The sequence below is a fragment of the Capra hircus genome, chromosome 14 (assembly GCF_001704415.2).
Source record: "Capra hircus breed San Clemente chromosome 14, ASM170441v1, whole genome shotgun sequence".
Lineage (NCBI taxonomy): Eukaryota > Metazoa > Chordata > Mammalia > Artiodactyla > Bovidae > Capra > Capra hircus.
In genome coordinates this window covers 72,141,402-72,167,705 of record NC_030821.1, presented here as the reverse complement: position 1 = coordinate 72,167,705, position 26,304 = coordinate 72,141,402, and the positions used below count along the sequence as shown (strand labels likewise).

The window sequence follows — 26,304 nt, the reverse complement described above, 5'->3', positions numbered from 1 at the left end:
GATTATTTTACGAGGTCTGCACTCCTCCCAGCATTAGGGAGGAAACCAGCATTAGGCTTCAGGGACAGCTTGATCCAGGGGCTGTTTGGTACACTTGGCTGATTTCATTTCGCTGTTTGGGATTTCAGTTATCAAAATCCGATCAAAATTCCACTTGAATTTTGATCTTTTTTTTTTTTTCAAAACCCTCTTCAGAATTTTCATAATGGTAACAAATGTAGTAATCAAGTTAGTGCGTTATGAAATGTAGACCAGTTAGGTGCCAGAAATAAAAGTAAAATCTTTAGATACAATTTTTCAGAATACACTGGAATTTGGTAAGTTTGGCACTTTACATCTTGTCTTATATGACATATCTTACATCTTGATACTGGATTACAAGCTTCTTGATCCAGGAAAACTCATATTTCTTTCCCTCCCCCCCAATAATATCTTACTTGATATTAGACATTCAGTAAGTAACATTGTATCAAATGAATAAAATCATGATTGTATTAAGGAGCATTTCCCATGAGGCCCCTTTCCCCAAATAGGAGCATATTGTTGACAAATACCGAAGAATAATTTCCCTTCCCCTCTAGTCAGTTGGGAGCTAGATTCTGCAGAGGTTTTCACATCCCACAGGGGGTGTTCCTGTTGAAGCCTACACTTGATCAACTCTTCTTTCTTCATCCCCATTGTCCAGAAGAATTTGTGGTTTAGCTCACAAACTGGAGCCTTGTTTGTCTGTTAATCACCAGGATGTAAATACTTCATCTTTACACCTCTCCAACAGCTCAAAGCATTTCATTTTTCGCATCTGCTATCCTGATATTGCTTTGGAACAGGCAGGTGACAGGTGGTGCCCTGTGCTGACTTTTATCATAATGTCATTAATATTTTATTACAGTCATTTTCAGTCTCTCTGTCAACTAGACTACATGCACGGAAAAGGCAGAAGTGAAGCTTATCCACTGCTCTGCCCAGTGCAGAGCGCATTGCCTGCCTCTAACTCATTCCTTAGTGCATATTTGCTAAATAACAGCTTGTCAGATGCATGAATGGGTAGTGGATGATACTCCACAATAGATCATACAAAGTGTGAAAAAGATTGTGACATGAGAGTCAGGCCAGGTGATCCATTGCACTCATGAAAAGGATAAACCCAGTTACATCCACATGCCCAGGTTCACATCCAGGCACTGCCACTTACTAGCTCTGTGCCCTTGGGACAACTAAGTAACATTCCTGCGCCTCAGTTTTCACATCTGTGTAATGGCAGGAAGAAATGTTTCTACTTCGTGAGTTGTGAGGATCAAATGAAATGATTCATATACAGAGCTTGACACTTAATAAGTGCCCAGTAAGATCTATTGTTCGTAATAAGGTTGATATAATTGCTACTCTTTCTTAGGCATGTGCTTTATTCATTGAACTAATCCATTCCACAGAAAATAAAGTCCCCAGTCTACTAGAGACTGAATTGATTTTAAATAAGTATAGGGAGAAACTGATTGAGATGCTTGGAGTGTGAGAAGTTAAGGAAACTAAAGAAAGAAAAGAAAGTGAAGTCGCTCAGTCGTCTCCGACTCTTTTCGACCCCGTGGACTGTAGCCCACCAAGCTCCTCTGTCCATGGGATTCTCCAGGCAAGAATACTGGAGTGAGTTGCCATTTCCTTCTCCAGGGGATCTTCCCAACCCAGGGATCGAACCCAGGTCTCATGCATTGCAGGCAGACGCTTTAACCTCTGAGCCACTAGGGAAGCCTCAAGGAAACTAAAGACAATTGAATTACACCTTATGTTGTAGGGAGTGCCTGCCTATATTTTCCTATTGAAATAATAAAAGGGAGAACTAATGGATGAATGAGTATTGCATGTATTTTTCAGGCGAGCTCTGATGGTCATATTTCCTGCTTTTCAAATGTAAATGAGAAATGTTTGATAATTGCACTTCTTGGGAGCAGAAAATTGACATGAGCTCAGAATTAAATATCAAAGTGAAAAGCAATGACTGAACTCTTTAGCCAGTTGGTTTAATGGGGTCCACAGACTGGGTTATAGAGACCATGTGCCCGCATCTGACCCAGGCAGTTTCATGTTCGTGGGGGTGTGGACATGCAAGGGCCACCAGCCCTGTGGCCTCTGCCACGTCACGCCCACTAACCTTTGATTTGGTTCCTTTTTTGGAGCTCTGGCCTTGACAGTCATGGGTTTTTGAGATACAGCAGAAAGACAATATGTGACTTGATGCCCTGCGTTAATAGATAAGCTAGCCTTGAACAAATTCTCTTAGCCTCAGTTTCCTCACTGGTAAAATCATTTTACTAACTTCAACCTTCAAGATTCTTCTGACCGTTCAGTGGGCAAGTACACGTGAAAGTAATTTTTAACTATACACACACTACAGACGTGAGTTATTCTTTTTTATTATTTTTTAAACTGTCATTGAAGAGGATATACAAGCTCCCGATAATGATGCCAGCAAGGGGCTCCTTATTTGAATTTTAATCCATCTTTCAACCTCCAAAGCTTTCTATCCCAATTGCTATTAAAGTATGATATTCTTGAATAAGAGGCTTCCCTGGTGGCTCGGGGTAAAAATATCCACCTGCCAATGCAGGAGACTTAGGAGACGTGGGTTTGATTCCTGGGTTGGGAAGATCGCCTGGTGAAGGGCATGGCAACCTACGCCAGTGTTCCTGCCTGGAGAATCCCATGGATAGAGGATTCTGGTGCGCAACAGTCCATAGGGTAACAAAGAGTTGGACACAACTGAACAACTGAGCATGCACTCACGTTCTTGAATAAACATGAAAAGCTCCGCTCTCTATCAAGATAAAACACAAATTCAATGTTTTTAAAATTTCAGTGGATGAGTATTATAAAACATCTGTAATAATCGAAAAAAGGTGCCATAATCATAACAATTGAATTAGAAACTAAGAATTTACTGCATCAGAGACAGTATTCAAATAACCTTCCAAAATACATGTGTGGCACAGTTTTAATCAGGTATCTATGGAAACAGCTGCATATTAATACTTGAGCTAAGCGATACTGTGTTTTATTTGTTCACACACAGCCGCAGGCTCCGAAGTGTTGGCATCTTCCAACATTTATAATAAAGAAAGATGGTTTGCCTGCTCAGAAGCAGACTTTTGGTGACAATGATAAAGTTTAAGCTTTAGGGCTCCTCGCTTATAAGGCTGCTCTAAGGCCCTCCAAGGGGTCCTCTGAAGTTTGCAGTTACAATTTGTGGTGTTTTTCCTTTTTTTACTGTATTGGGTAGATGTCAGCCATTTTTCTAAAAAATAATTGTATTCATTTTACTACTGGCTGTGCTGGATCTTTGTCGCTGCACGAACTTTCCTCTAGTTGCAGTGAGGGGGCTACGCTGTTTGTGGTGTGGCGGCTTCTCATTGCGGTAACTTCTCTTGTCATGAATTTGGGGCTCTAGGGTGCAAGGGTGTTGTGGCTCCCGGGCTTTAAAGCGCAGGCTCAGTATTTGTGGTGCATGGGCTTAGCTACTCCGGGGTATGTGGGATCTTCCTGGATCGGGGATAGAACCCATGTCTCCTGTGTTGGCAAACGGATTCTTGACCGTTGAGCCACCAGGGAAGGCCTTGTGATGTTTTTGTTAAATAGGATCCCTTCAATTTATTGGAGTCTCAGGACCCACAAGTCTGGATCAGCCCACTTGGAATCGATGGGAAATTCTCTCCCCACCGCACCTTCAAGGCTGAAGTCTTCACTTTGCAAATACCCAAGTGGTTCCCATCCAAGGACAGGGATGCTAGTTTGGAAATGTGTGTGCTCTGCCACATCCATCCAAATATTCTTGGAAAACAAAAACCCAAAAAACACCCCCATACCACTAAAAGCTTTTTCCACATGAGGATTTGCAGTCGTCCAAAAGGTATATGTTTCTGTAGCCAGTTAATTGAAGCAACATTTGGTAGCTTTTATACCATTGTTTCTCAGCACCTATGATAGCATGTTATTATAACAGATTGTGAAGTGACCGTGGTCTGAAAAGAGTTTATCAGAATCGAGGGAAATGTCACCTACAGTTCTCCAAAGACGAGCCTCTCTGTGATTTCTGACTTTTTCGGTGTTAGAATTTCACTGGAAAATTTGTTTCTTGGACGGCTCCTACTGTGTTCACAGGTGACTTAATCGACACTGAGACTCAGAAAGACTTGGTTTAAGTTCCAGTTTTGTACCTTATTGACTGCATAAGCTTGGGCAAAGACTGTAGCTCCCTTGGTTTTCCTATCTCTTAAATTGGCCATAATCCAACTCTCTCCACTAAATTATTGAGAGACTTATTTGAAATAAATGTCCTGGTGTGACTGAGGGACAGGGACCACCAGACCCCACTGTCCCACCCCTCCTCTGGGTCACTTCTGGTATCCCCAGAGGACCAGGTTCCTGCTTCTCTGACGGCGCTTACTGAAATGAGCCGTGAAGTGTTCCTGCGCCTGGATTCCCCACCGGCTGTACATTCTCTGGGGCTGGAGTCTATCCAGCTCCTAGGAACACTTCAGACAGGACCCTGTTTATTGAAGGAAATTGAATTGAATGGTCAAATAGAGGCAAATAGGCATGCTCTTTTGGTGTGTAATAGAATATCAGAGTGACATGCGGTGTGTGTCATTTGCAAATATACAGTCAAGAGGACTTCCAGGGCAAGGCATATCTAATTTCTAAAGTCCTGATGAATTTTATCTTTGTTAAAATGTGGACCTTTTTTTTTAAGTCTTTATTAAATCTGTTACAATATTGCTTCCGTTTTACGTTTTAGTTTTTTGGCGTGTGGCATCTTAGCTCCCCAACTAGGGATTGAACTCACATCTCCTGCCCTGGAAAGTGAATTCCTAACCACTGAACCACAAGAGAAGTACCCTGATGAATTTTAGAAAGGATTTTTGAGTGTTGGTGAAATTATAAAATGCCTTCCTGCCACAAGAGGGCTTTCTTATCCCTTGGCCTTGGAGGTGGGTTAAATCCTCTCTTGGGACATCTGTTTCTTTTCTAAACCTTGGGGACTAGCTTCCCACATGCTGTGAAGAGCGAGGATCAGGGAATCCCTGTTGCCACAGCTCTTAGTTCCAGACCAGTGCCACCTTTTCAGTACCCTCCTGGCAAAAATATGGACAATGGCCACCTTTCAAACAGCCGTAAATCTTGTGAATAGATAGCGGAAGGCTGCTATTTCAATCCCAGTATCTCCATAATCATAATTGCCAGCAACAAAAAAGACAGAAGTAGATGAAAAATAGCTTCTGTCTAACCTCCAAATTCTGTCTTATAGAAAAGCATCTAATTGTCAAAACCCAAATCAGATCCAGAATTGCAGGATTTGGGGAAATGTAGACATTAACTTTTCATTCTCTAATTCAGAAAAGGATATTCATGGCCTTTTCACTTTTTTGACTGTAACTCCTAGTTGGGTTTTTTTTTTTGGGGGGGGGGGAATTCCCAGTTTTAAAAATCACTTACTGCTCTCTCTTCCCCTGTGGGCTAAAGATCAGGTTTCTTTCTCTTTTTTTAATTGGAGTATAATTGTTTTTCAATGTTGTGTTAGTTTCTGTTGTACAGCAAAGTGAATCAGCTATATGTATACACATATCCCCTCCCTCTTGAACCTCCCTCCCACCCCCCTCATGCTTCCCTTCTAAGTGATCACAGCGCACCAAGCTGAGGTGTCTGTATTATACAGCAGACTTCCACTAGCTATCTGTTTCACACATTGTTGCTGTTGGGCAGTCACTAAGCCATATCTGACTCTTGGCAGCCCCATGGACTCTCCTCTGTCTTCCACTGTCTCTGGGACTTTGCAAAAATTCATGTCCATTGAATCAGTGATGCTTATATATGTCATTGCTACTCTGCCAATTGTTCTAGCATTTAAGGGCCATCCCAAACTGTTTCCAGTGGAATTCTCAAGTCTCAATTCTGACCAGTGCCTCTTCACCAAGAACCTAGCACACTGGTGAGCTTTTCCACAAGCTTGCCATCTTCCATCTCTTCTCCACATCTTTGCCCATTGCCTGAATGTTTTCCCCTGATTCTGTCCAGCAAGCTCCTTTTTTTTTTTTTAAGACACTGTAGTATCCAGCTGGAATGTCTCATCCTCAATAAAGCTTCTTTGTGAAGTAGGCAGAATGAGATTTAGTACCTGCTTTTATACCTGCTGTAGTACTCACTTCCATCTGATGGCTCAGATGGTAAAGGATCTGCAATGCAGGAGTCCCGGGTTCGACCCCTGAGTCAAGAAGACCCTGTGGAGAAGAGAATGGCAACCCACTCCAGTATTCTGGCCTGGAGCCTTCCATAGACAGAGCAGCCTAGTGGGCTACAGTCCATAGGATCACAAAGAGCTAGACATAACTGAGTCACTAACACTTCCTTCCACTTTATACCTGAAAACTCAGATTCAGAGACATTATGTAATTTGTCCAAGATCAGAAAATTAGTGAGCGCATGCCAAAAAAAATTTAGTTCTTCTGATTGTGATTTCTGACCTACATATCAACATCTTTTTACTGAACATAGCACAATGCTTAATCGTGTTACCTGCATCTGAGAAAAGTAGTGAACTTTGTGGGAAAGAGCCTTTTAGCATTCTCTGAAAAGACTGAAATCCTCAAGCCTTAAGAAGTGCTTCAAAGAGAGATTTTCAAGAGAGGCTACTTAGCAGCAGGTTTAGTGCCTAATGTCTTCTGGGCTAACAAATGTGTTCTTTATTCCTCACATTTGACTAAATTCCTTCAGGAGAACAGAGCATCTCCCCGAGTGTCATATTGCCTTTGGTTTATCATTGCATTCCCAAAGGGCAAAAGAAAGTGCCTTCCTTTTTATTTCATCAAGTTATAGTGGTTGATACATCAGACTAGACCCTCAGCTAACGGTTGCCACGGATGTGCTGAGCCTTGGCCAGGGTGAGATGGATGACAAAGGTGTGCATTGCCACATCATGGACGGGTCTACAGGTGTCCTATGTGCCAAGTTCTCTGCTAAGCAATCATCTTGGGAGTGAACAGGGGTATTTTATGGCTGGCATTGTTTAAAATTGCCAATGAATGGTGATAATAAAAAGCAGAACAACCTTAATCCTTTTATTTATTCATTTGGTTGCTCTGCACAGCCTGTGGGATCATAGTTCCCTGACCAGGGATTGAACCTTGGCCCTCAGCAGTGAAAGCTCAGAGTCCTAACCACTGAACCACCAGGAAGATCCCCTGTTATAATGATCACCCCATTAACACCATAATCCTTGTCCTGATCCTGCACCATGAGCATGAGCTAGATGTTTGACTCAAGCAGAGCCCCTGAGCAGACATATTGCATCTTGAACTCTGCAAGAATTTTCTCAAAAACAGCCAAAGGATAAGGACCAAGAGCTCTCAGTGGCTGAGAAGTCAGAGAGGAGGATGAAGCTGACCTTCAGGAGAAAGAGAAACTCAAGTTTTAGAGAAAGAGTCATTATGGGTCTCTGGTTCTTTTTGTTTCCAAAGTCCAGGTTTTGCCCCTAGATTCCCTAAGACATCAGTATAGTTATGATAAATCCTGATTTTGCTTCAGCTGTGTCAACTAGAGTATCTGTCTCTTTATCACCAAAGGAATCAGATATATAGCCACTTCCTCACTAAGCCTGTGTTGGTTTCTGGAGGTGGAAAAAACCATGCTTTTTCTCTCAAATGCTTCCCGGTTTAGGGAGGGTGCTGTGCTGTGCTAAGTCGCTTCAGTCGTGTCCCACTCTTTGCAAACCTGTGTATGGACTGTAGCCTTCCAGGCTCCTCTGTCCATGAAATTCTCCAGACAAGAATACTGGAGCGGGTTGCCATGCCCTCCTCCAGGGGATCTTCCCGAACCAGGGATCGAACTCTCGTCTCTTACATCTCCTGCATTGGCGGGAGGATTCTTTACCGCTAGTGCCACCCAGGTAGCTCTTAGGGAGGGTGACAGACACCCAAATAAGAACTGTAAAATCCCTTCAGCTGAAGTCATCTGGATGGGAGGCTGCTTGGTAAATTGTAAAAGTAGGTTGAAATGGGAGCTTCAGTTCAGTTCAGTTCAGTCTCTCAGTCGTGTCCAACTCTTTGCGACCCCATGAATTGCAGCACGCCAGGCCGCCCTGTACATTACCAACTCCCTGAGTTCACTCAGACTCGCGTCCGTCGAGTCCATGATGCCATCCAGCTATCTCATCCTCTGTCGTCCCCTTCTCCTCCTGCCCCCAATCCCTCCCAGCATCAGAGTCTTTTCCAATGAGTCAACTCTTCGCATGAAGTGGCCAAAGTACTGGAGTTTCAGCTTTAGCATCATTCCTTCCAAAGAAATCCCAGGGCTGATCTCCCTCAGAATGGACTGGTTGGATCTCCTGGCAGTCCAAGTGACTCTCAAGAGTCTTCTCAAACACCACAGTTCAAATGCATCAATTCTTCGGCACTCAGCTTTCTTCACAGTCCAACTCTCACATCCATACATGACCACAGGAAAAACCATAGCCTTGACTAGACAGACCTTGGTCAGCAAAGTAATGTCTCTGCTTTTGAATATGCTATCTAGGTTGGTCATAACTTTTCTTCCAAGGAGTAAGCGTCTTTTAATTTCATGGCTGCAAATTTAAATATTTTATTTGTAATTTAAACATAGAATAATAAGTTCATTATCTGGTCTCTTAAAATAAGGCCAAGGTATTTTTCAAGCAGAGGTCTATTGTTTCTTACAGAGACCACAGCTACTAGTGCATCAGTCAAAATTTCCAGCTCTTTAAAATGGAGCCACATATTTAAAAGTACTCTCAAAATTATCAGAGTGATTTCTGGATTTTTATTGTTTTTCCCACAAATGTGTGTGGCTGGCTTGCTGACATCTAGTTTGGGTGCAGCGTTGTAGCTACGCAATATTACCAAGTCTTTCCAAAGTGTTCGATTCCATTTTTATATAAACAGCAAGCATCCTGTATTCTTACTCCATATTTTTATTTACCATTCATTACCTCTAGAACATTATCTCTGCAAAGGTGAGTACCATGTCTGGTTTTGTCGACTGCCTATTCTCCATGCCCAGCCCTGCACCTGTCACATAGTACTTACACCTTGACATGAGAAACAAGTGAATAAATGGATGAATTATAATCTAAGTTTCAAAGGAAAAAGAAATGGGCTTGAATCTTCACTATGCACTCAGCAACTGTGTGACTCTGAACTGCTTCATTTGGCTTAAATTCTTTGAATCTCAACATCTTATATATATCAATAAAATGCAATGAAAATAGTAACCTACTGTCAATTAAAAAAATAATCACAACCTGGAAATTGAGAGTTATTTTGTATTTGATGGGAATTCTCAGAACTTCAAGCCCAGGAGACAGCATCCCAAGTGACCCCGAGAGAACTGTTGCAAGGAGGCAAGTGGGGAGGAGTCAGGTTAGACAGAAGTTTGCAGCAAAAGGCAGGTAGTCTGAACATCAAAAGGTTATTGTTAATTAAGGAAAATCAGGTATCTCAAATTAAGGAATTTGGTGCTCTTTTATGTATGGGAAAATGCAAGCATCTGGGCTTACTGAAATCATTCCTTTTATATGCATCTCAGCTTTCTGGGGCCAGCAACTTGCTTCTTGGTTTTTTACATCCCTAGTTCCTCATTCACTGTAGGGAGGACTCAGAAACTGGATCACAGGCATTGTTCTCCTTTTTGGGTGCCCTCTGGGCTCAGAGATTCACATTTGGAGGCTGGAAATCCCTGATGGCTGTCCCATCCTTGTTTATTGATAAGGCAGCAAATACTCCATTTCACACTATTATGGGCTTCCCAGGTGGCTCTCGTGGTAAAGGACCCACCTGCCAATGCAAGAGATGTTAAGAGACATGAGTTCAATTCCTGGGCCAGGAAGAATCTCCTGAAGGAGGGCATGGCAACCCACTCCACTATTCTTGCCTGGAGAATCCCATGGACAGAGGAGCCTGATGGGCTACGGTACATGGGGTCGCAAAGAGTTGGACACAACTGAAGTGGCTTAGCATGCATGCATGGTTAATGTGAGGTTTTGATTAGATACTGAATGCAAAACACTTGGCTTGCTCCACAATGAGCGATCACTTTAAAATAAGATATTATGGGGACTTCCCTGGGGGGCCAGTGTCTGGGACTCCAAGCTTCCAATGCAGGGTCCCTGGGTTCAATCCCTAGTCAGGGAGTTCGATCCCTCACGCTGCAACTAGGAGTCCACACTCTTTGACTAGGAATTTGCCTGCTGCCACTAAAGATCCCACATGCTGCAGCTAAGACACAGCGCAACCAAATAAATAAATATTTTTTAAAAAGTATATTATCTATAACCCCAGGATAAGCCTCTCACCAGAGCCTGGACCTATACTGCAGTTGACCTTGCTTGGCCTACAGTACAGAGAGTATTGGGAGGTCTCTGGTTTGCGAGGGTCTGAATGGTGAGTTCTTCCCAAAGCCATTCAGAAGCATGGGTGCGTGCAAGCTCGGAAGTGCTGCCTGCCTCAGGGAACTGCCCTGCTTTCTTTCTCTCCTCCAGGACAAGCATTTGCATAAAATGAGGATGCTGACTCCCTCACTGTTTTCACCTTGACTTCCCCTTCAGGGTGCACTGTAGCAATAGATGCCCTGAAGCCATTCTCATGACTGGAATAGAGCCAGTTAGGTGAGAGGCAAATCCAGGCAGAAGCCACTGAGGCCCTTGAAATGCACCCGGACCCCTTTTCATGCAAATGGGAAAAACCTGGGGAGAGAAAGATGTGCAGAATGTGAGTATAACGGCCACCCTGGGCCACAGTCTGGCTACAGGAGAAAGTCTTGTACCTCTGACCTCCAAAGCCGGAAAATCTGATATTCTGCCTCAGTAAGACTTGGGAATTGTATTAAGGGGCAAACTTTCCCATTTTTCTTTCAGACTGTGTTTTCAGGGGATTTGAATGATGTTTCTCAAGCAGCTAGCAAATCTGAAGAAGCAGAAGTGTTGAAAATGGGCTTTTATAAGCAGACTCCAGGCAATTTCCCATTGTCTGGAAGAAAATGCCTTACAGGGTGGGGAGCTGAGGCAGTTGGCAGTAGCCAGACTAGCTAGAGGCTAGCAAACCTAGGTGCTGGAGAATTTTGCTATTAAAATTTTATTTTGAAAATCTCCCAAAAAGATGTTGAATTTTAGGAAATATATCTTCAGAATTAATGGGGACAATATTACGATTGTCCCCTTTTGATTATTAAAAGGTATTTAATGTTAAATTGTGTTTCTGGAATTGTAAAACAAAGGAAACAAACAAAAAATCTATTTCTGTTTGTAAACAAGGTGCATCTACCTCCTAAATAATATCTGTTGTTCTGTTCACCAGTGTCCCAGAACTAATAGTCAGAAAATAAAACATGAAATGGTTTGGTCAGAAAAAGCTCTTGTGTATGAAAATTTGTAATAAGTTTAAATTTTTTAGTCATCTGGGAACACATTGAAATTAAAATGTTTTCTAAAAAAAAAAAGTCTCTCATAAAGCGTCTATGCCATACTTGAAGACTGAATGTGCACTGCCACTTAAAGAATCTATTTAATAATTAATTATCCCGTGCCAGGGACTGATGGCCGTGGAAGGAGATGCAGTCATGAGCTGAACACAGTCTCTGCCATCTCTCTGCTCACTCATTTGTTTAGGAAATATTTCTTTAGTACCTACAGTTTTGAGGCTCTGAGTGCCCCTCAAAGCCACGATGAGGACCGACTCCCACCCAACAGCGATTACCTGAACTGGATCACAAGAAAATTGACAGACAGCGTAATAAGCATGAAGCGGACATCAGGCAGGGGCATTTGCGGGAAGCAGGCTTCTCAGCCCCTCGATGGGACAGCTTTCCCAAGAGGAAAAACCTTATCATGTAAAGCTCTGTGGACACTTCATTGATAAAGCCCTTCACATGAGAGGAGGGTTAAACAGAGCAAAGAAGCAGCAGGAGGGAATTAACTCCAGCACCTGCCATATTTTATTTCATTGAATTTCCTTTGCAGCCTTGTGAAGTAGGTGATATTATCACTATTTGCCAAACCAGGGAACTAAGTCTCAGAGAGAGGATGTAGTTCACCTGGTGCTACCTTCTTATTCAGGGATGAAGGCAGGATCTGAACTCCAGTCAGACTTAGAACCTGAGGCTTTCCTGTCTCACCAAGAATCCCATCCACGAAAACCGTGGTAAAGGATAGCATCCTGGCTTTGCCATGTGGTAACTGTTCAGGTCATGGAAGCGATTTGATTTGATTCAGTCTGTTGGTTAAGTGAAGCTAATTATCTGTGCCTGCTTCTTTTCAGGGTTTTGTGAGGAACAAATGAAAGAATGAATGGTGAAAAGGCTTAGGATCCATAAATATCTATGAAGATATGAGGAAACTATGATGATTAAAATGCACCTGTCTTAGGGGTAGAGGTTGGGGGAGGCATGGAGTGGGTGGCTGGTGTCAGCAGATGTAAGCTGTTATAGGTTGAACGGATAAACAGCCAGGTCCTACTGTTTGGACAGAGAACTATATTCAATATCCTATGATAAACCATAATGGAAAAGAATATTTAAAAGAATGTATATGTATATGTGTGTGTAACTGGATCACTTTGCTGTACAGTTCAGTTCAGTTCAGTTGCTCAGTCGTGTCCGACTCTTTGCGACCCCATGAATCGCAGCACGCCCGGCCTCCCTGTCCATCACCATCTCCTGGAGTTCACTCAGACTCACGTCCGTCAAGTCACTGATGCCATCCAGCCATCTCATCCTCTGTCATCCCCTTCTCCTCCTGCCCCCAATCCCTCCCAGCATCACAGTCTTTTCCAATGAGTCAGCTCTTCGCATGAGGTGGCCAAAGTACTGGAGTTTCAGCTTTAGCATCATTCCTTCCAAAGAAATCCCAGGGCTGATATCCTTCAGAATGGACTGGTTGGATCTTCTTGCAGTCCAAGGGACTCTCAAGAGTCTTCTCCAACACCACAGTTCAAAAGCATCAATTCTTCAGCGCTCAGCTTTCTTCACAGTCTAACTCTTACATCCATACATGACCACAGGAAAAACCATAGCCTTGACTAGACGGACCTTAGTCAGCAAAGTAATGTCTCTGCTTTTGAATATGCTATCGAGGTTGGTCATAACTTTTCTTCCAAGGAGTAAGCGTCTTTTAATTTCATGGCTGCAATCACCATCTGCAGTGATTTTGGAGCCCCCCAAAATAAAATCTGCCACTGTTTCCACTGTTTCCCCATCTATTTCCCATGAAGTGATGGGACCGGATGCCATGATCTTCATTTTCTGAATGTTGAGCTTTAAGCCCACTTTTTCACTCTCCACTTTCACTTTCCTCAAGAGGCTTTTTAGTTTCTCTTCACTTTCTGCCATAAGGGTGGTGTCATCTGCATATCTGTGGTCATTGATATTTCTCCCGGCAATCTTGATTCCAACTTGTGTTTCTTCCACTCCAGCGTTTCTCATGATGTACTCTGCATAGAAGTTAAATAAGCAGGGTGACAATAGACAGCCTTGACATACTCCTTTTCCTATTGGGAACCAGTCTGTTGTTCCATGTCCTGTTCTAACTGTTGCTTCCTGACCTGCATACAGATTTCTCAATAGGCAGGTCAGGTGGTCTGGTATTCCCATCTCTTTCAGAATTTTCCACAGTTTCTTGTGATCCACATAGTCAAAGGCTTTGGCATAGTCAATAAAGCAGAAATAGATGTTTTTCTGGAACTCCCTTGCTTTTTCAATGATCCAGTGGATGTTGGCAATTTGACCTCTGGTTTCTCTGCCTTTTCTAAAACCAGCTTGAACATCTGGAAGTTCACAGTTCACGTATTGCTGAAGCCTGGCTTGGAGAATTTTGAGCATTACTTTACTAGCATGTGAGATGAGTGCAATTGTGCAGTAGTTTGAGCATTCTTTGGCATTGCCTTTCTTTGGGACTGGGATGAAAACTGACCTTTTCCAGTCCTGTGGCCACTGCTGAGTTTTCCAAATTAGCTGGCATATTGAGTGCAGCACTTTCACAGCATCATCTTTCAGGATTTGAAATAGCTCCACTGGAATTCCATCACCTCCACTAGCTTTGTTTGTAGTGATGCTTTCTAAGGCCCACGTGATTTCACATTCCAGGATGTCTGGCTCTAGATGAGTGATCACACCATCATGATTATCTGGGTCGTGAAGATCTTTTTTGTACAGTTCTTCTCTGTATTCTTGCTACCTCTTCTTAATATGTTCTGCTTCTGTTAGGTCCATACCATTTCTGTCCTTTATTGAGCCCATCTTTGCATGAAATGTTCCCTTGGTATCTCTAATTTTTTGAAGAGATCTCTAGTCTTTCCCATTCTGTTGTTTTCCTCTATTTCTTTGCATTGATTGCTGAGGAAGGCTTTCTTATCTCTTCTTGCTATTCTTTGGAACTCTGCATTCAAATGCTTGTATCTTTCCTTTTCTCCTTGGCCCTTCGCCTCTCTTCTTTTCACAGCTATTTGTAAGGCCTCCCCAGACAGCCATTTTGCTTTTTTGCATTTCTTTTCCATGGGGATGGTCTTGATCCCTGTCTGCTGTACAATGTCACGAACTTCCGTCCATAATTAATCAGGCACTCTATCTATCAGATCTAGGCCCTTAAATCTATTTCTTACCTCCATTGTATAATCATAAAGGATTTGATTTAGGTCATACCTGAATGGTCTAGCGGTTTTCCCTACTTTCTTCAATTTAAGTCTGAATTTGGTAATAAGGAGTTCATGATCTGAGCCACAGTCAGATCCTGGTCTTGTTTTTGTTGACTGTATGGAGCTTTTCCATCTTTGGCTGCAAAGTATATAATCAATCTGATTTCAGTGTTGACCATCTGGTGATGTCCATGTGTAGAGTCTTCTCTTGTGTTGTTGGAAGAGGGTGTTTGCTATGACCAGTGCATTTTCTTGGCAGAACTCTATTAACCTTTGCCCTGCTTCATTCCTCAATCCAAAGCCAAATTTGCCTGTTTGGCCAAGTGTTTATTGACTTCCTACTTTTGCATTCCACTCCCCTATAATGAAAAGGACATCTTTTGGGGGTGTTAATTCTAAAGGGTCTTGTAGGTCTTCATAGAACCGTTCAACTTCAGCTTCTTCAGCATTACTGGTTGGGGCATAGACTTGGATTACTGTAATACTGAATGGTTTGCCTTGGACTCAAACAGAGTCATTCTGTCATTTTTGAGATTGCATCCAAGTACTGCATTTCGGACTCTTTTGTTGACCATGATGACTACTCCATTTCTTCTGAGGGATTCCTGCCCGCAGTAGTAGATATAATGGCCATCTGAGTTAAATTCACCCATTCCACTCCATTTTAGTTTGCTGATTCCTAGAATGTCAATGTTCACTCTTGCCATCTCTTGTTTGACCACTTCCAATTTGCCTTGATTCATGGACCTGACATTCCAGGTTCCTATGCAATATTGCTCTTTACAGCATTGGACCTTGCTTCTATCACCACAACTGGGTATTGTTTCGCTTTGGCTCCATCCCTTCATTCTTTCTGGAGTTATTTCTCCACTGACCTCCAGTAGCTTATTGGGCATCTACTGACCTGGGGAGTACCTCTTTCAATATCCTATCATTTTGCCTCTTCATACTGTTCATAGGGTTCTCAAGGCAAGAATACTGAAGTGGTTTGCCATTCCCTTCTCCAGTGGACCACATTCTGTCAGACCTCTCCACCATGACCTGCCCGTCTTGGGTTGCCCCGCGGGCATGGCTTAGTTTAACTGAGTTAGACAAAGCTAACTGGTGGTCCTAGTGTGATTAGACTGACTAGTTTTCTGTGAGTTTGATTTCAGTGTGTCTGCCTTCTGATGCCCTCTTGCAACACCTACCATCTTACTTCAGTTTCTCTTACCTTAGGCGTGGGGTATCTCTTCATGGCTGCTCCAGCAAAGCGCAGCAGCTGCTCCTTACCTTGGACGAAGGGTATCTCCTCACCGCCACCCTTCCTGACCTTCAACGTGGGATAGCTCCTTTGCTGAACAGCATACATTAATGTACAATTAGCACTGTCAGTCAACTATACTTAAATTTTGAAAATTAATAATAATAATAAAATGTATCTGTCTTAAACTCTTTTCCATACTAGAGCAAATTAGAGAAAAAGAAAGAAGCAGATTCTTGCCTAGTTCCCACAGCACAAGATCTTTTTACGATTTAGTTCATGTTGCTAATCAATGGGTTATTTTGTTTTTATCTAACGTGTTGATCACATGGTAAAACATTTTTCTGACAAGTGTTGGGTTCCTACTTTCAGGCTATATGTTTCTGGTTTCCTTTCCTCTCGAGGAAGTGTTGATGTCTTCTGAGCCTGATTCCTCTCCCGTGTTTCCCCGTTTCAGTGAATGTAGCACATGCTTCCTATTAACCAAACTCAAAAACCTAGCTATCACCATGGTTATACCCTCTTTTTCTCCTGCCATCCCTCTGGTTGCCAGTCCTATAGACCGTATCCCCCCATTACCTCTCACCTGGTCTCCCTGCCCACACCCTTGGCCCCTTCTGGCAATTCATTCTCCAAACCACAGCCAAGGATGTTCTTTTAAAATATCAATCAGCTTATGTCATTCCTCTGCTTAGTATCATGCAATGGCTTCTGGTTTTAGTTGGAAAAAATGCTAACATCTTAGGCAGGCCGGACACATTTATCTACACCTCCAACCTCATTGCATATCACCACACTCCTCTCTTACCACCCTCCAGCCACACCATTGCTCTCCATTTGCCTCAGGACATTTGCACTCACTGTTTCCTCTTCCTGGGGCTCTCTTCTCACACTACACAAGGCTGGCTCATTCCAAACTTTCAGAAATTCATTTACATATCAGTTCCTCAAGAAGGTCATTCCTGACCCCCAATGTGGATCATGTCATCAACCATCATAATCTCTGATCATGACCTGTTCTTCTTGGCATTTGTTACACATAAGCATGTGTGGGCATGTTTGGGTGTGTTGTATTCAATGTCTGTATCTCCTTTTAGAATGTAAGCTCCACAGTAGCAGGGCTCTCATCCATTTGGTTCACCACCATCTACCAACACTCAGCATGGCACCCAGAAAATAACAAGTACTCGGTAGACATTTGTCATGTTCCTAGAATAGCAGAAAATCAATAGTTCCTCAAGAAGTTCAGCCAAGAGCCCCATGACTTCTACATGCTCCATCCACCCTTCTGAGACCCAGTGATCAGTTTAACAAGATTGTCCCTTGTTGACTGGAAAAATATTGCACAACCTAAAAGTTGATAGTTATTGTCAGGTAGTTAGAACAGGAAAAAAGGATGGCTTTTTCCACCACAAGAATGCCGATGGCTAAAAGACAAGGAAGGGAAAAGGCCATGAAAATAGAACAAAGGAAGGTCCAAGGACCGGAGTAGGACCTCAGGTAGAACAAACAGCTCTCCTGGCTAGCCCAGTTCACATAGGGCAGGCCCAGGGGGAGGAAAAAAAACATATAAAAAGAGGAGCCAAAGGGCCCAGGGTCTCTCTGTGTGTGCACACACACACACTCTGCCTCTCTTTGTCTCTGTTTGTCTCTTTCTCTCTCTGTCTTCTCTTTGTGTCTTTTGGGTTGGCATGCCCTTGTCAGGATCCAGCCCCAGTGGAGCCAGGGTAATTCAAAGAAGAGATGGAGTTGGTGATTAGGAAAGAATTATTTAATTCGAGATATAAAGAGAGATTAGGGAAGAATCGTGTAGTGAGAGAGAAGAGAGAAAATAGAGGACAAAAGATACGGAATAACTTGGTTTACGCAGAAAACCAATAAAACCCTGAGACAAGGGGCTTGCACAGTCTACGTAGGCCACCGGTGCCCGCTTGAATAGCGGAGGGTGCCCCGCCTTGGGCTCCATTTCGCGTGGGTCTTAGAAGCCAGGGCAAATAAGTAGACATGGAGAGCCTCTGTGCTCCAGATGGGAATTCAGCCTGAAAAGGAGAGAACGAGAAAAGACGACATGGGGGAAACCAGTCTTTCCAGGAACTGGTCCATTTCTTTATTTTCCAGAGCCGCTTTTATACTTTAAGTCATACATAGAGATAAATGGAAAATACAGTCACATGGGGTCAGCAGTCCTGACCCTTATTGAAACCACGCTTTCTTTCTGCATTCCTTCCGATATACAAAGTTCTCAGGTGATTTACATCATCTTCTGGCCAAGAGGCCTGCTAACATTTTATGACCCTTTCTGATGATGATTAGTCAACCAGAAAACTTATTTTCTCCAAAGGTGATTTTTCTTAAGTCAGGCACCACCACCCTCTGAAGGCACCAGATAAAATTGCATTCCTACAGAGCAAAGGTGCAGTGGGCTATAATCAAGAAAAGAATTTACTTAGTCTAAGGTCTAACGTGATTAATATCAAGGTTCATACTTGTTTCTCCTATGTGCTAGTTATATCAATTAGTGTGTATAAGGGGCAAGGGATATGGAGTCTTAGCAGCAAATATTGGCTCAACAATGAAACCCTCCACTGGTATAATTTCTAACTAACTCGCTAATACTATACTAATAATTTTCTAACTTCTCAAAGAATCTGTATTTAGAAAGTTTATGGCATCTTGTGCCTCTCACGGTTGGGAGGCTGTGAACAATCACATGTGGCCAGATAAACCTCTCAGGCAGGCTAGAGAGCCATCAGAGGAGTTTTTGGACTGAAACACTCTTGTTACGCCCAGGAGATTTATTAACTGGAGCTCTAAGTTAGCTCCTTCTCAGAGAGAGGTGGTGGGGGACAGCCCCCCATAATGTCAGAAGTGTAGGTGAAAGCATAATGCAGTAAGGTAGGCAGACTCTGGTTTTGGGGGTAGATGCTCGAGAATGTCCAGGGGGACCCCTGAGGTCTGATCCCACCTTTGCGTATGTCAGGCCTCCTTCCTCATGACCTTTGCCACGGGCGGGATTCCTCACCCTGGCTCCAGGCATGCCCTCATGCCTTGAGGATGTATTTTCCTTTTATTTTCTAAATAAAATGGAGCTATAACATGGAGCTGTAACACTGTCCAAGAGCTGTGACACGCGGAGGGCTTTAACGTCCGTCGCTTCAAATTTTTGTTGTGATGAGTCAGAATCGAGGAAATGTACCCACTCCCCTAACAGTTGTGTTTTATTCAGCAGACTTTCTGAGGATTTCAAGCCTGGAACACAGCATCTCAGACATGCTGAGAAAACTGTTTCTAAGAAGCAAGGGCGGATGGGGGAGCTAGGATATATAAGTTTTTGCAACAAGAGACCAGGTAGTTGGAACATCAAAGGATTACTATTAACAAAAGAAAATCAAACATCTCTCCTTAAGGAATTTGGTGCTTTTCTATGTAAGGGAAGATACAAGCATCTGGGCTCCTTGAAATCATGCTTTTGATATGCCATTCCGCTCTCTGGGGCAAGTATCCTGTGTTTCCTCATGGGAGTTTCCTCAGGGTGCATGGTCCAGGGTTGCTGCAGCCACTTGACTGCTAGATGGGCTTGGCAGTGGGCAGCTCCTTTGTCTCCATCCTGAGTTCCCTCAGGGCTCACTGTCCGGGCAGCTGTCCGGGCATCATGTCTTGATGGCTCTAATGTCCTTTGTTGACTGATATGGCAGCAATACTTTAGTTCTCACCCTTGTGTTGGTTTGTCGCAGGAGCGACTTGTGCTGTCCGTGCTTCCTCGTTTTGTTGTCCTGGAGATGATCAATGATATGACCAACGTGGAAGACGAGCACCTGCAGCATCAGTTCCACCGGATCTACATCCATCGCTATGAGAATGTCAGGTGAGCAACAAGACTCCCACCTCGGTCGTCTCTGCCCTGGCTGCTCTCACCTCACCGCCGTGATTTCTGTCTGCCTAAATGTCAGCACCTTTCTTCATGTGATTGATTAACTCATTAACTAGTGATTATTCATCAGAGAGTTTTACATTTCCAAATTGAGCCTCCAGAATAATGTCAGAGAAATGCAGTTATATTTGCTAATCAACCTCTTGCCTGGCTCCCCTGCAGCAGGCTTGCTTGCCTTTACATTTTGAGTAGGAAAGACAAGAGCTTTTTATACTTTTATGGGAAAAAATGATTCCAGAATATGATCTGGAGGCTTCAGGAGCAATTGCATACATCCCTTCTTTATATTTCTTATGCATGCCAAGTCACTTCCATCATGTAGATTCCTATCTATGCCCAGACTTGTCTGGAACAAGCCCATCTACCTTGGCAGACAAGGGTCAAGTCGTGAGGGGCTGTGAATGTCCCATTCAGGGCTCCCATCTGAGCTGAGCTGTAGTCCTGGTTCCTCCTCATCCATGCTCATCACCACTGTTTCTAACTCTGGCGAATTTATGAGATACACTAAAGTATTAGAACCTCACATACACCGCGCAAGGCTCTGAGCATGTTCCCATAGGCTGTTTTATAACAACAAAAAATGGGTCTTTTGATTCCCCATTCAGATCAGCATGCTGAGGCTTCATCAGGTCAGGGGGCTTCCCTAATGCACAAAGCTCTTGCTGAGCGACCTACAGAGATTTGGTTGTTTAGTCACTAAGTTGTGTCCGACTCTTTGCAACCCCATGGACTATAGCCCACCAGGCTCCTCTGTTCATGGAATTCTCCAGGCAAGAATACTGGAGTGGGTAGCCATTCTCTTCTCCAGGGGATCTTCCCCACCGAGGGACTGAACTTAGGTCTCCCACATTGCAGGTGGATTCTTTACTATCTATGCCACCAGGGAAGTCCCATAAGTGTCTTTAAAACAACACAAAAAAGGACTACAGCTTATTTTTGTTTTGCAAATATATTTTTGGCCACCCACTCATCCATCCACCCAACCATCTATTATTGCTTCACCCATGCATCCATCCATCAGTGCCTCCTCTGTGCCAGATGATATGGTATGTAGTGAAAATCAGAGGGGCGTGGTTGGTGGCTCCTTAATGAGGCAGTGAAAAAATGAAAGTGTTAGTTGCTCAGTCATGTCCGAGTCTTTGCAACCTCATGCACATGAACCCTGGACTGTAGCCCAGCAGTCTTCTCTGTCCATGGAATTCTCCAGGCAAGAATACTGGAGTGCCCTCCCAAAGGAATGGTAGCCATTCCCTTCTCCCGGGGATCTTCCCAACCCAGAGATGGAAGTGGTACCTATTGCATCACAGGTGGATTTTTTACTGTCTGAGCCACCAGGGCAGCCCTTTGATGAGGCAGACCAGTTTAGAATGCCAGTTCTCCCTCTTCCTTGTGTATGACTGTGGGCAATTTACATTCCTGCATCTCAGGATCTTTCTCTGTAAACTGGGCATTTTAACAGCCACCTTATAGTGGTTTATACAGATTATGTCAGTGAAGATACATACAAAGCGAAGGATGGGTGTAAGCGTATCATAGAGCATTAAGCATATTGTAGATTGTTTCAGACATTTTCATGGTTGCAAGCGAAAAAGAATCCAACCCTGTTGAAGTCCATGAGCTGAAAAATTTGTAAGACAGCATCACTTGTAAATGTGGAGCAGCATATGTTGGTTTTAAGGTCTTATTTTTTTATAACTCAAAATAAGCAAAAAATAGTTTCTCTTTTCCTTGGTTCATATAAAGTTTACTTACAGACATATTTATGAAAATTTTGTATAGGATATTTAATATCTTAGTAATATTTTATAATTTAAAATTCTTAAATACTTATTAGTAATTGGTTCCAGGTCATAGGCATACCTTTTTAAATAGCAAATGAATAAAAGATAAATCAAGTCAATTTTTATTCTCTGAATTGAAATAAATGAAAACTGATGCTTTTTTTAAAAAAAAAAATAAAGAATCCAACCCTGGCTGTTGTAAAAGAAGTGTAGTGAAAGGCCACGTGGTGGCCCCCAGAGTCACTGGGGAAGGGTGGAGCGGCAGGCTCAGGAAATGGGCCAGAATGAAGTTGAAAGCACAGCCAACATCCCAGCAGGGCACTGGGCCAGTAAGGACAAGGGCTGCTCCCGCTGTTCCTGAAGAATCCATTTCCTGCGCTACCAGCCCTGTCCCAGACTCCACCCCTGCACACAGCATTCCTCCTGCAGCCCCAGAGTCTGGATCTGGCTGCCTCTGAGCCACCCCCCAACCCTGACCCCACCTCTTTGCATCTCAAGTTAAGCAAGCCTGAGGCACATGTATGTGTCCAATTGGCTGAGCCCCAGTCATTCCCCAGAAGTAACCAGGAAGCAGACAAGCTAACTTTTCAGCTTGTCCAGTAAAATTGTGTCTCCCTCCCAGCAAATATCATAGGGTGGGAATTTCCCAAGCACTGGGGGAAATCTATAGGTTGACCAGCTCTAAAAATCACCAGTGTACCTTCTTAGTTCCTTTCCTCCTAACTTCGGTAGAACGGAAGAACAACTTTTCCTTCTTACCAGCATCTCTGGGTGTTTTTCTGGTGTGCCAGGGTACTCGTGTGAAAGTAAGTCTGACAGAAAGCTTGATTCTAACACCACCCTTTAGAGGGTGTTTAAGTATGGGTCATTCAGATACTTAACCAAGAACTGGGATACACTGGTTTAGATGCATGAGTTTGCAAAGAGCCCCTTGTCAAACAGTAACTCTAACAAAAGATACAATCCAGATCAAGGAACTGGTCCCACAGTCAATGGGAACCCATCAATACCAGTTGCAGAACAGGCTCAGGGCAGTACCAATAACTATAATCCAGTGTGCGGTTCTATTATTAAAATAAGCAAAGGATGATAAGAGACCGTAAAAAGAAGAAGGCCTGGAATGGGGATGGAGGTGGGTAGAGAAGCATTCCTAGATGAGATGATTCTTATTTGCTTCTTTGAAGCTGAGTCAGCCAAATGAAAAAAAAAAAAACAAGGAAAGGAATCCTGGACAGAGGAATCAGCACAAGTGAAGGCAGAACAATGAGATATAAATACGAAAAAGACAAAACATATAATAAATATTTGACATATATGACATGAAGTATGTATTGACATAGCATAATGATTTATGTATAAGTATATATGTGTGCATGCTCAGTCACCTCAGTTGTGTCCCACTCTCTGTGACCCCATGGACTGTAACTTGCCAGGCTTCTCTGTCCATGGGATTCTTCAGGCCAAAATACTGAAGTGGGTTGCCATGCCCTCCTTCAACGGATCATCCCAACCCAGGGATCAAACCCATGTCTCTTGTATCTCCTGCATTGGCAGGCAAGTTCTTTACCGCTAGTGCCACCTGGGAAGCCCATATATAAGTATAATGATATGTAATTTAATGAAGTATAACTGTAATGAAATATGGCATATTTTAAAATAGGTGTATGCCAAATTACAGAAGTGCCTGTCACCATGGAGAAAGAGGAGAGAAAAATTACCCTAAAAATATATAGAAGTAAATATTTATAAATAAAAATATAAAGAAGCCTACATGCCCATATCAACATACTTGGGAGCTTTAAGTTCAGTAAGTAACACGTTTGGGGTTCCTTCTCCATTAATCAATTTCCAGGACTTTCCTTAGTGGAGGACAACTTAAGTTACTTCTGCTCTCTGCACCTCACCCATTTATTTTCAGCCATCGAACCAAGCTTTTGTGCTCCAGACTCCTTTCCAGAACTTGGAGCCACACTAAATTAAGATTGAGTTTGCTGCCCTACATTCTCCAGCAGCTTGAGCTCGCGGTGAAGGAGCCACTTCTAATGGGAGAAGAATGTGCAAAGATCCTGGCAGCTGGAGGCGCCCCTCCCTGCTGTTCATAGAGGCATTGATGGCTAGATGCCCATGGCCTGCAGGTCCTGGGAAGATGCTCTCAACGCAGGGCAGTGAAGCCTCTCCTGCCCACAGCAAGGCTACTGCAAACTAAAATAGGACTGGAGATTAAAAAAGAAAAAAGCAGAGGAGGACAGCCTTACCCTGGCCCCCAGAGCACACCCAGTGCAGGAAGGTGGCATTTCTGAAATGTAGTTCTCATCCTGTCACTGTCTTCCAGGCAACCCACCTGGATCATTCTTTCTTCTCGGTTGCTTTTATGTAGTTTTTATGTTGTGACCTTTCCCTAAAAATAGTCTGCTCTAAATGTCCAGCTCAGTTATATTTCATACAGCTCATTGCATCCTGTCCTGATAAGGAGTGGTAGAGGAGCCGTGCTTGGGGACATGAGTATCCCAGGGTGACTGCGGCCAGCAGCTCCGGGTTTGCACACATCCCAGAGCACTTTCTACGAGGCACTCATCTCCTGCATCATTTCATCTTTCTGGATCTCCATTTCCCTAATTCAAAAGCCTAGCTGCTTGAAATGGACAAAACATTTGGACTGTCAAGTCGATTTCAGCTATAAACATCTGAGACTTCATCAGCTCTGTTCTGGAGCTCCACCTGGCTACTTGGCTTTTTATGGCAAACCACTTGGGCTTCCAGTCCCATCTGTCCAGTTCTATTTCTCTTTCCTTACTCCCCATATATTTAAGACTCTTCTTGTGCTAGTTAGGGTAATGCTCTATCAAATAACCTGTCAGTTTCAGTGATATAAATTCAATATAATTTGTCCACACAGTTTCCTCCTGGCTTATATACCCTGGTCAGTGGGTGATTCAGGGATAAAGGCCCCTACATTTCATATGGGTGTCAACGTTCTCACCACTCTGTTCTTGGAGAGAAAAGGCATACCTGCTTTTATAACACTTGGCCCAGAAATGGCACGTATCAGTCTGCTCAGATTCCATTGATGGGACCTGATTACATGGCCCCACCCTGATACGAGAGGGCCAGAGCCCCTGCTAGTGGCCTTTGCTAGTGACCAGGAGGTGTGGACTTGGTGGACAGTTAGCTTTTCTGCCCGAGCTCCCTAGCTCCCTTCCTCTTGCCCCCGACCCCATAGCATGTACATTTGCACCTATGCTCATATAACTCAGTCCACTCAATTTCTTGATTGGCTGCTTCTTCGCAGCCAGGCTTGTCAAAGTGGGCAATCATCACTTTGAAGCTGAATCCAGCCTCTGTACTCAGACACTGAATTAATTCTTGGAGACAGAATTTTGGGTGAAGTAGAAAAGAATCGCTTTATTGCTTTGTCAAGCCAAGGGGGCCACAGTGGGCTGCTGCCCTCAAAACAATGTGTGCTGACCTGGAGGGGGCAGTGAGGAGTCTTACAGCTCAAAGAGGGTGTGATCAGCTGAGGGATACTCTTCTGATCCACTGGTGGGGAAGTAAGTGGGCGTGAGCATCATCAACCTTCTGGTTTCAACCAATCTGGGGTCTCCATGCTTGTGGGCACCATACTGTTAACTTCTACATGGTGGGGGCTTCAAACAGCTCAAAGATATTGTTGCATATATCCCCTAAGGGGGAACCAGGACCCTGCCCCAATACCCTACACTATTGTTTCTTAACTGCTCCTCCCTGGTCTTTGCATCCCATCCCTTCCCTAGTTAGTAATTGTTTGAGCCTGCCCTTTGGAACTCAGGGAAAGTCACAGAGGCTGAATGGACCCTATTTTTTGTAATCAAGAAATGGGGGACACAGCAAGGCTTTTGTGCCCAGGAGCCCCACAGGGACCTGCTTGGTTTCAGCATAAACAAAATGCAATTGGGTGGAGCTAAAAAACTTGGCTTTGAAGGTCTGTTTGAGTGGCCATCTCTCCAATTCCCAAAAATTTTCACAAGGAGTTACATAACCTCCCCTTATTGAGGACTACACTGTTATTTATAAGTGATATAAATGATATTTATAAGTGGAATAACCTTGAAGAGTAGCTTGCATGATCTCTGCTTTATTATCAAGAAAATGGAAGCTCAAAGAGGTTAAATAACCTTCCCAAAAACACAGGTTAGAAGAAAAGTCTACACACAGCTCATGTTCCTAATGAGTCTAGTGAATTCTGCTAAGCATCCTTGAGAACAGTATTCGCAGAGTGACTAATTTTTTTCAGCCAAATGAACAACTTATGGAAGCAAACTAGATCTGACAATTAATATGGCCTCTTCGGTATGTTCACCTCGGAAGGTTACAAGCTGACGTTTAGAGTCAATAGATCTGATCTTGAGTCTAGCACCTGGGGGTAGCAGAATGAACAATAAAGTGAGAACCAGGGCATTGGTTTCTTCTTATCTTTTATTCGACAAATTTATTGCATAACTAAGCATGCGCAAAAATCACCTGGGGCTCTTGTTAACTTCTTGTTCGATTCTGACCCAGAGGGTCTGGGATGGGGCCTGAGATTCTGCATTTCTGAGCAGGTTCCAGGGAATCCCAGGGGTGGTCATGACTACTCGGAGGAAGGAAGATTTAATTCTGAAGATTTCTGTTGTTTCAATTCAGGGAGTATTT

At 43.3% G+C, this 26,304-nt stretch overlaps 1 protein-coding gene across 2 annotated transcripts in view; it reads left to right on the top strand.

The window, feature by feature from the left end:
* ADCY8 (adenylate cyclase 8) overlaps positions 1-26,304 on the top strand; it is a 235,353-nt gene that overhangs the window by 57,507 nt on the left and 151,542 nt on the right. For both annotated transcript variants that reach the window (XM_018058572.1, XM_018058573.1), the window contains exon 3: positions 19,659-19,789. In XM_018058572.1, coding sequence (XP_017914061.1) covers positions 19,659-19,789 — 131 coding nt within the window. The remainder of the gene's footprint in view (positions 1-19,658; positions 19,790-26,304) is intronic.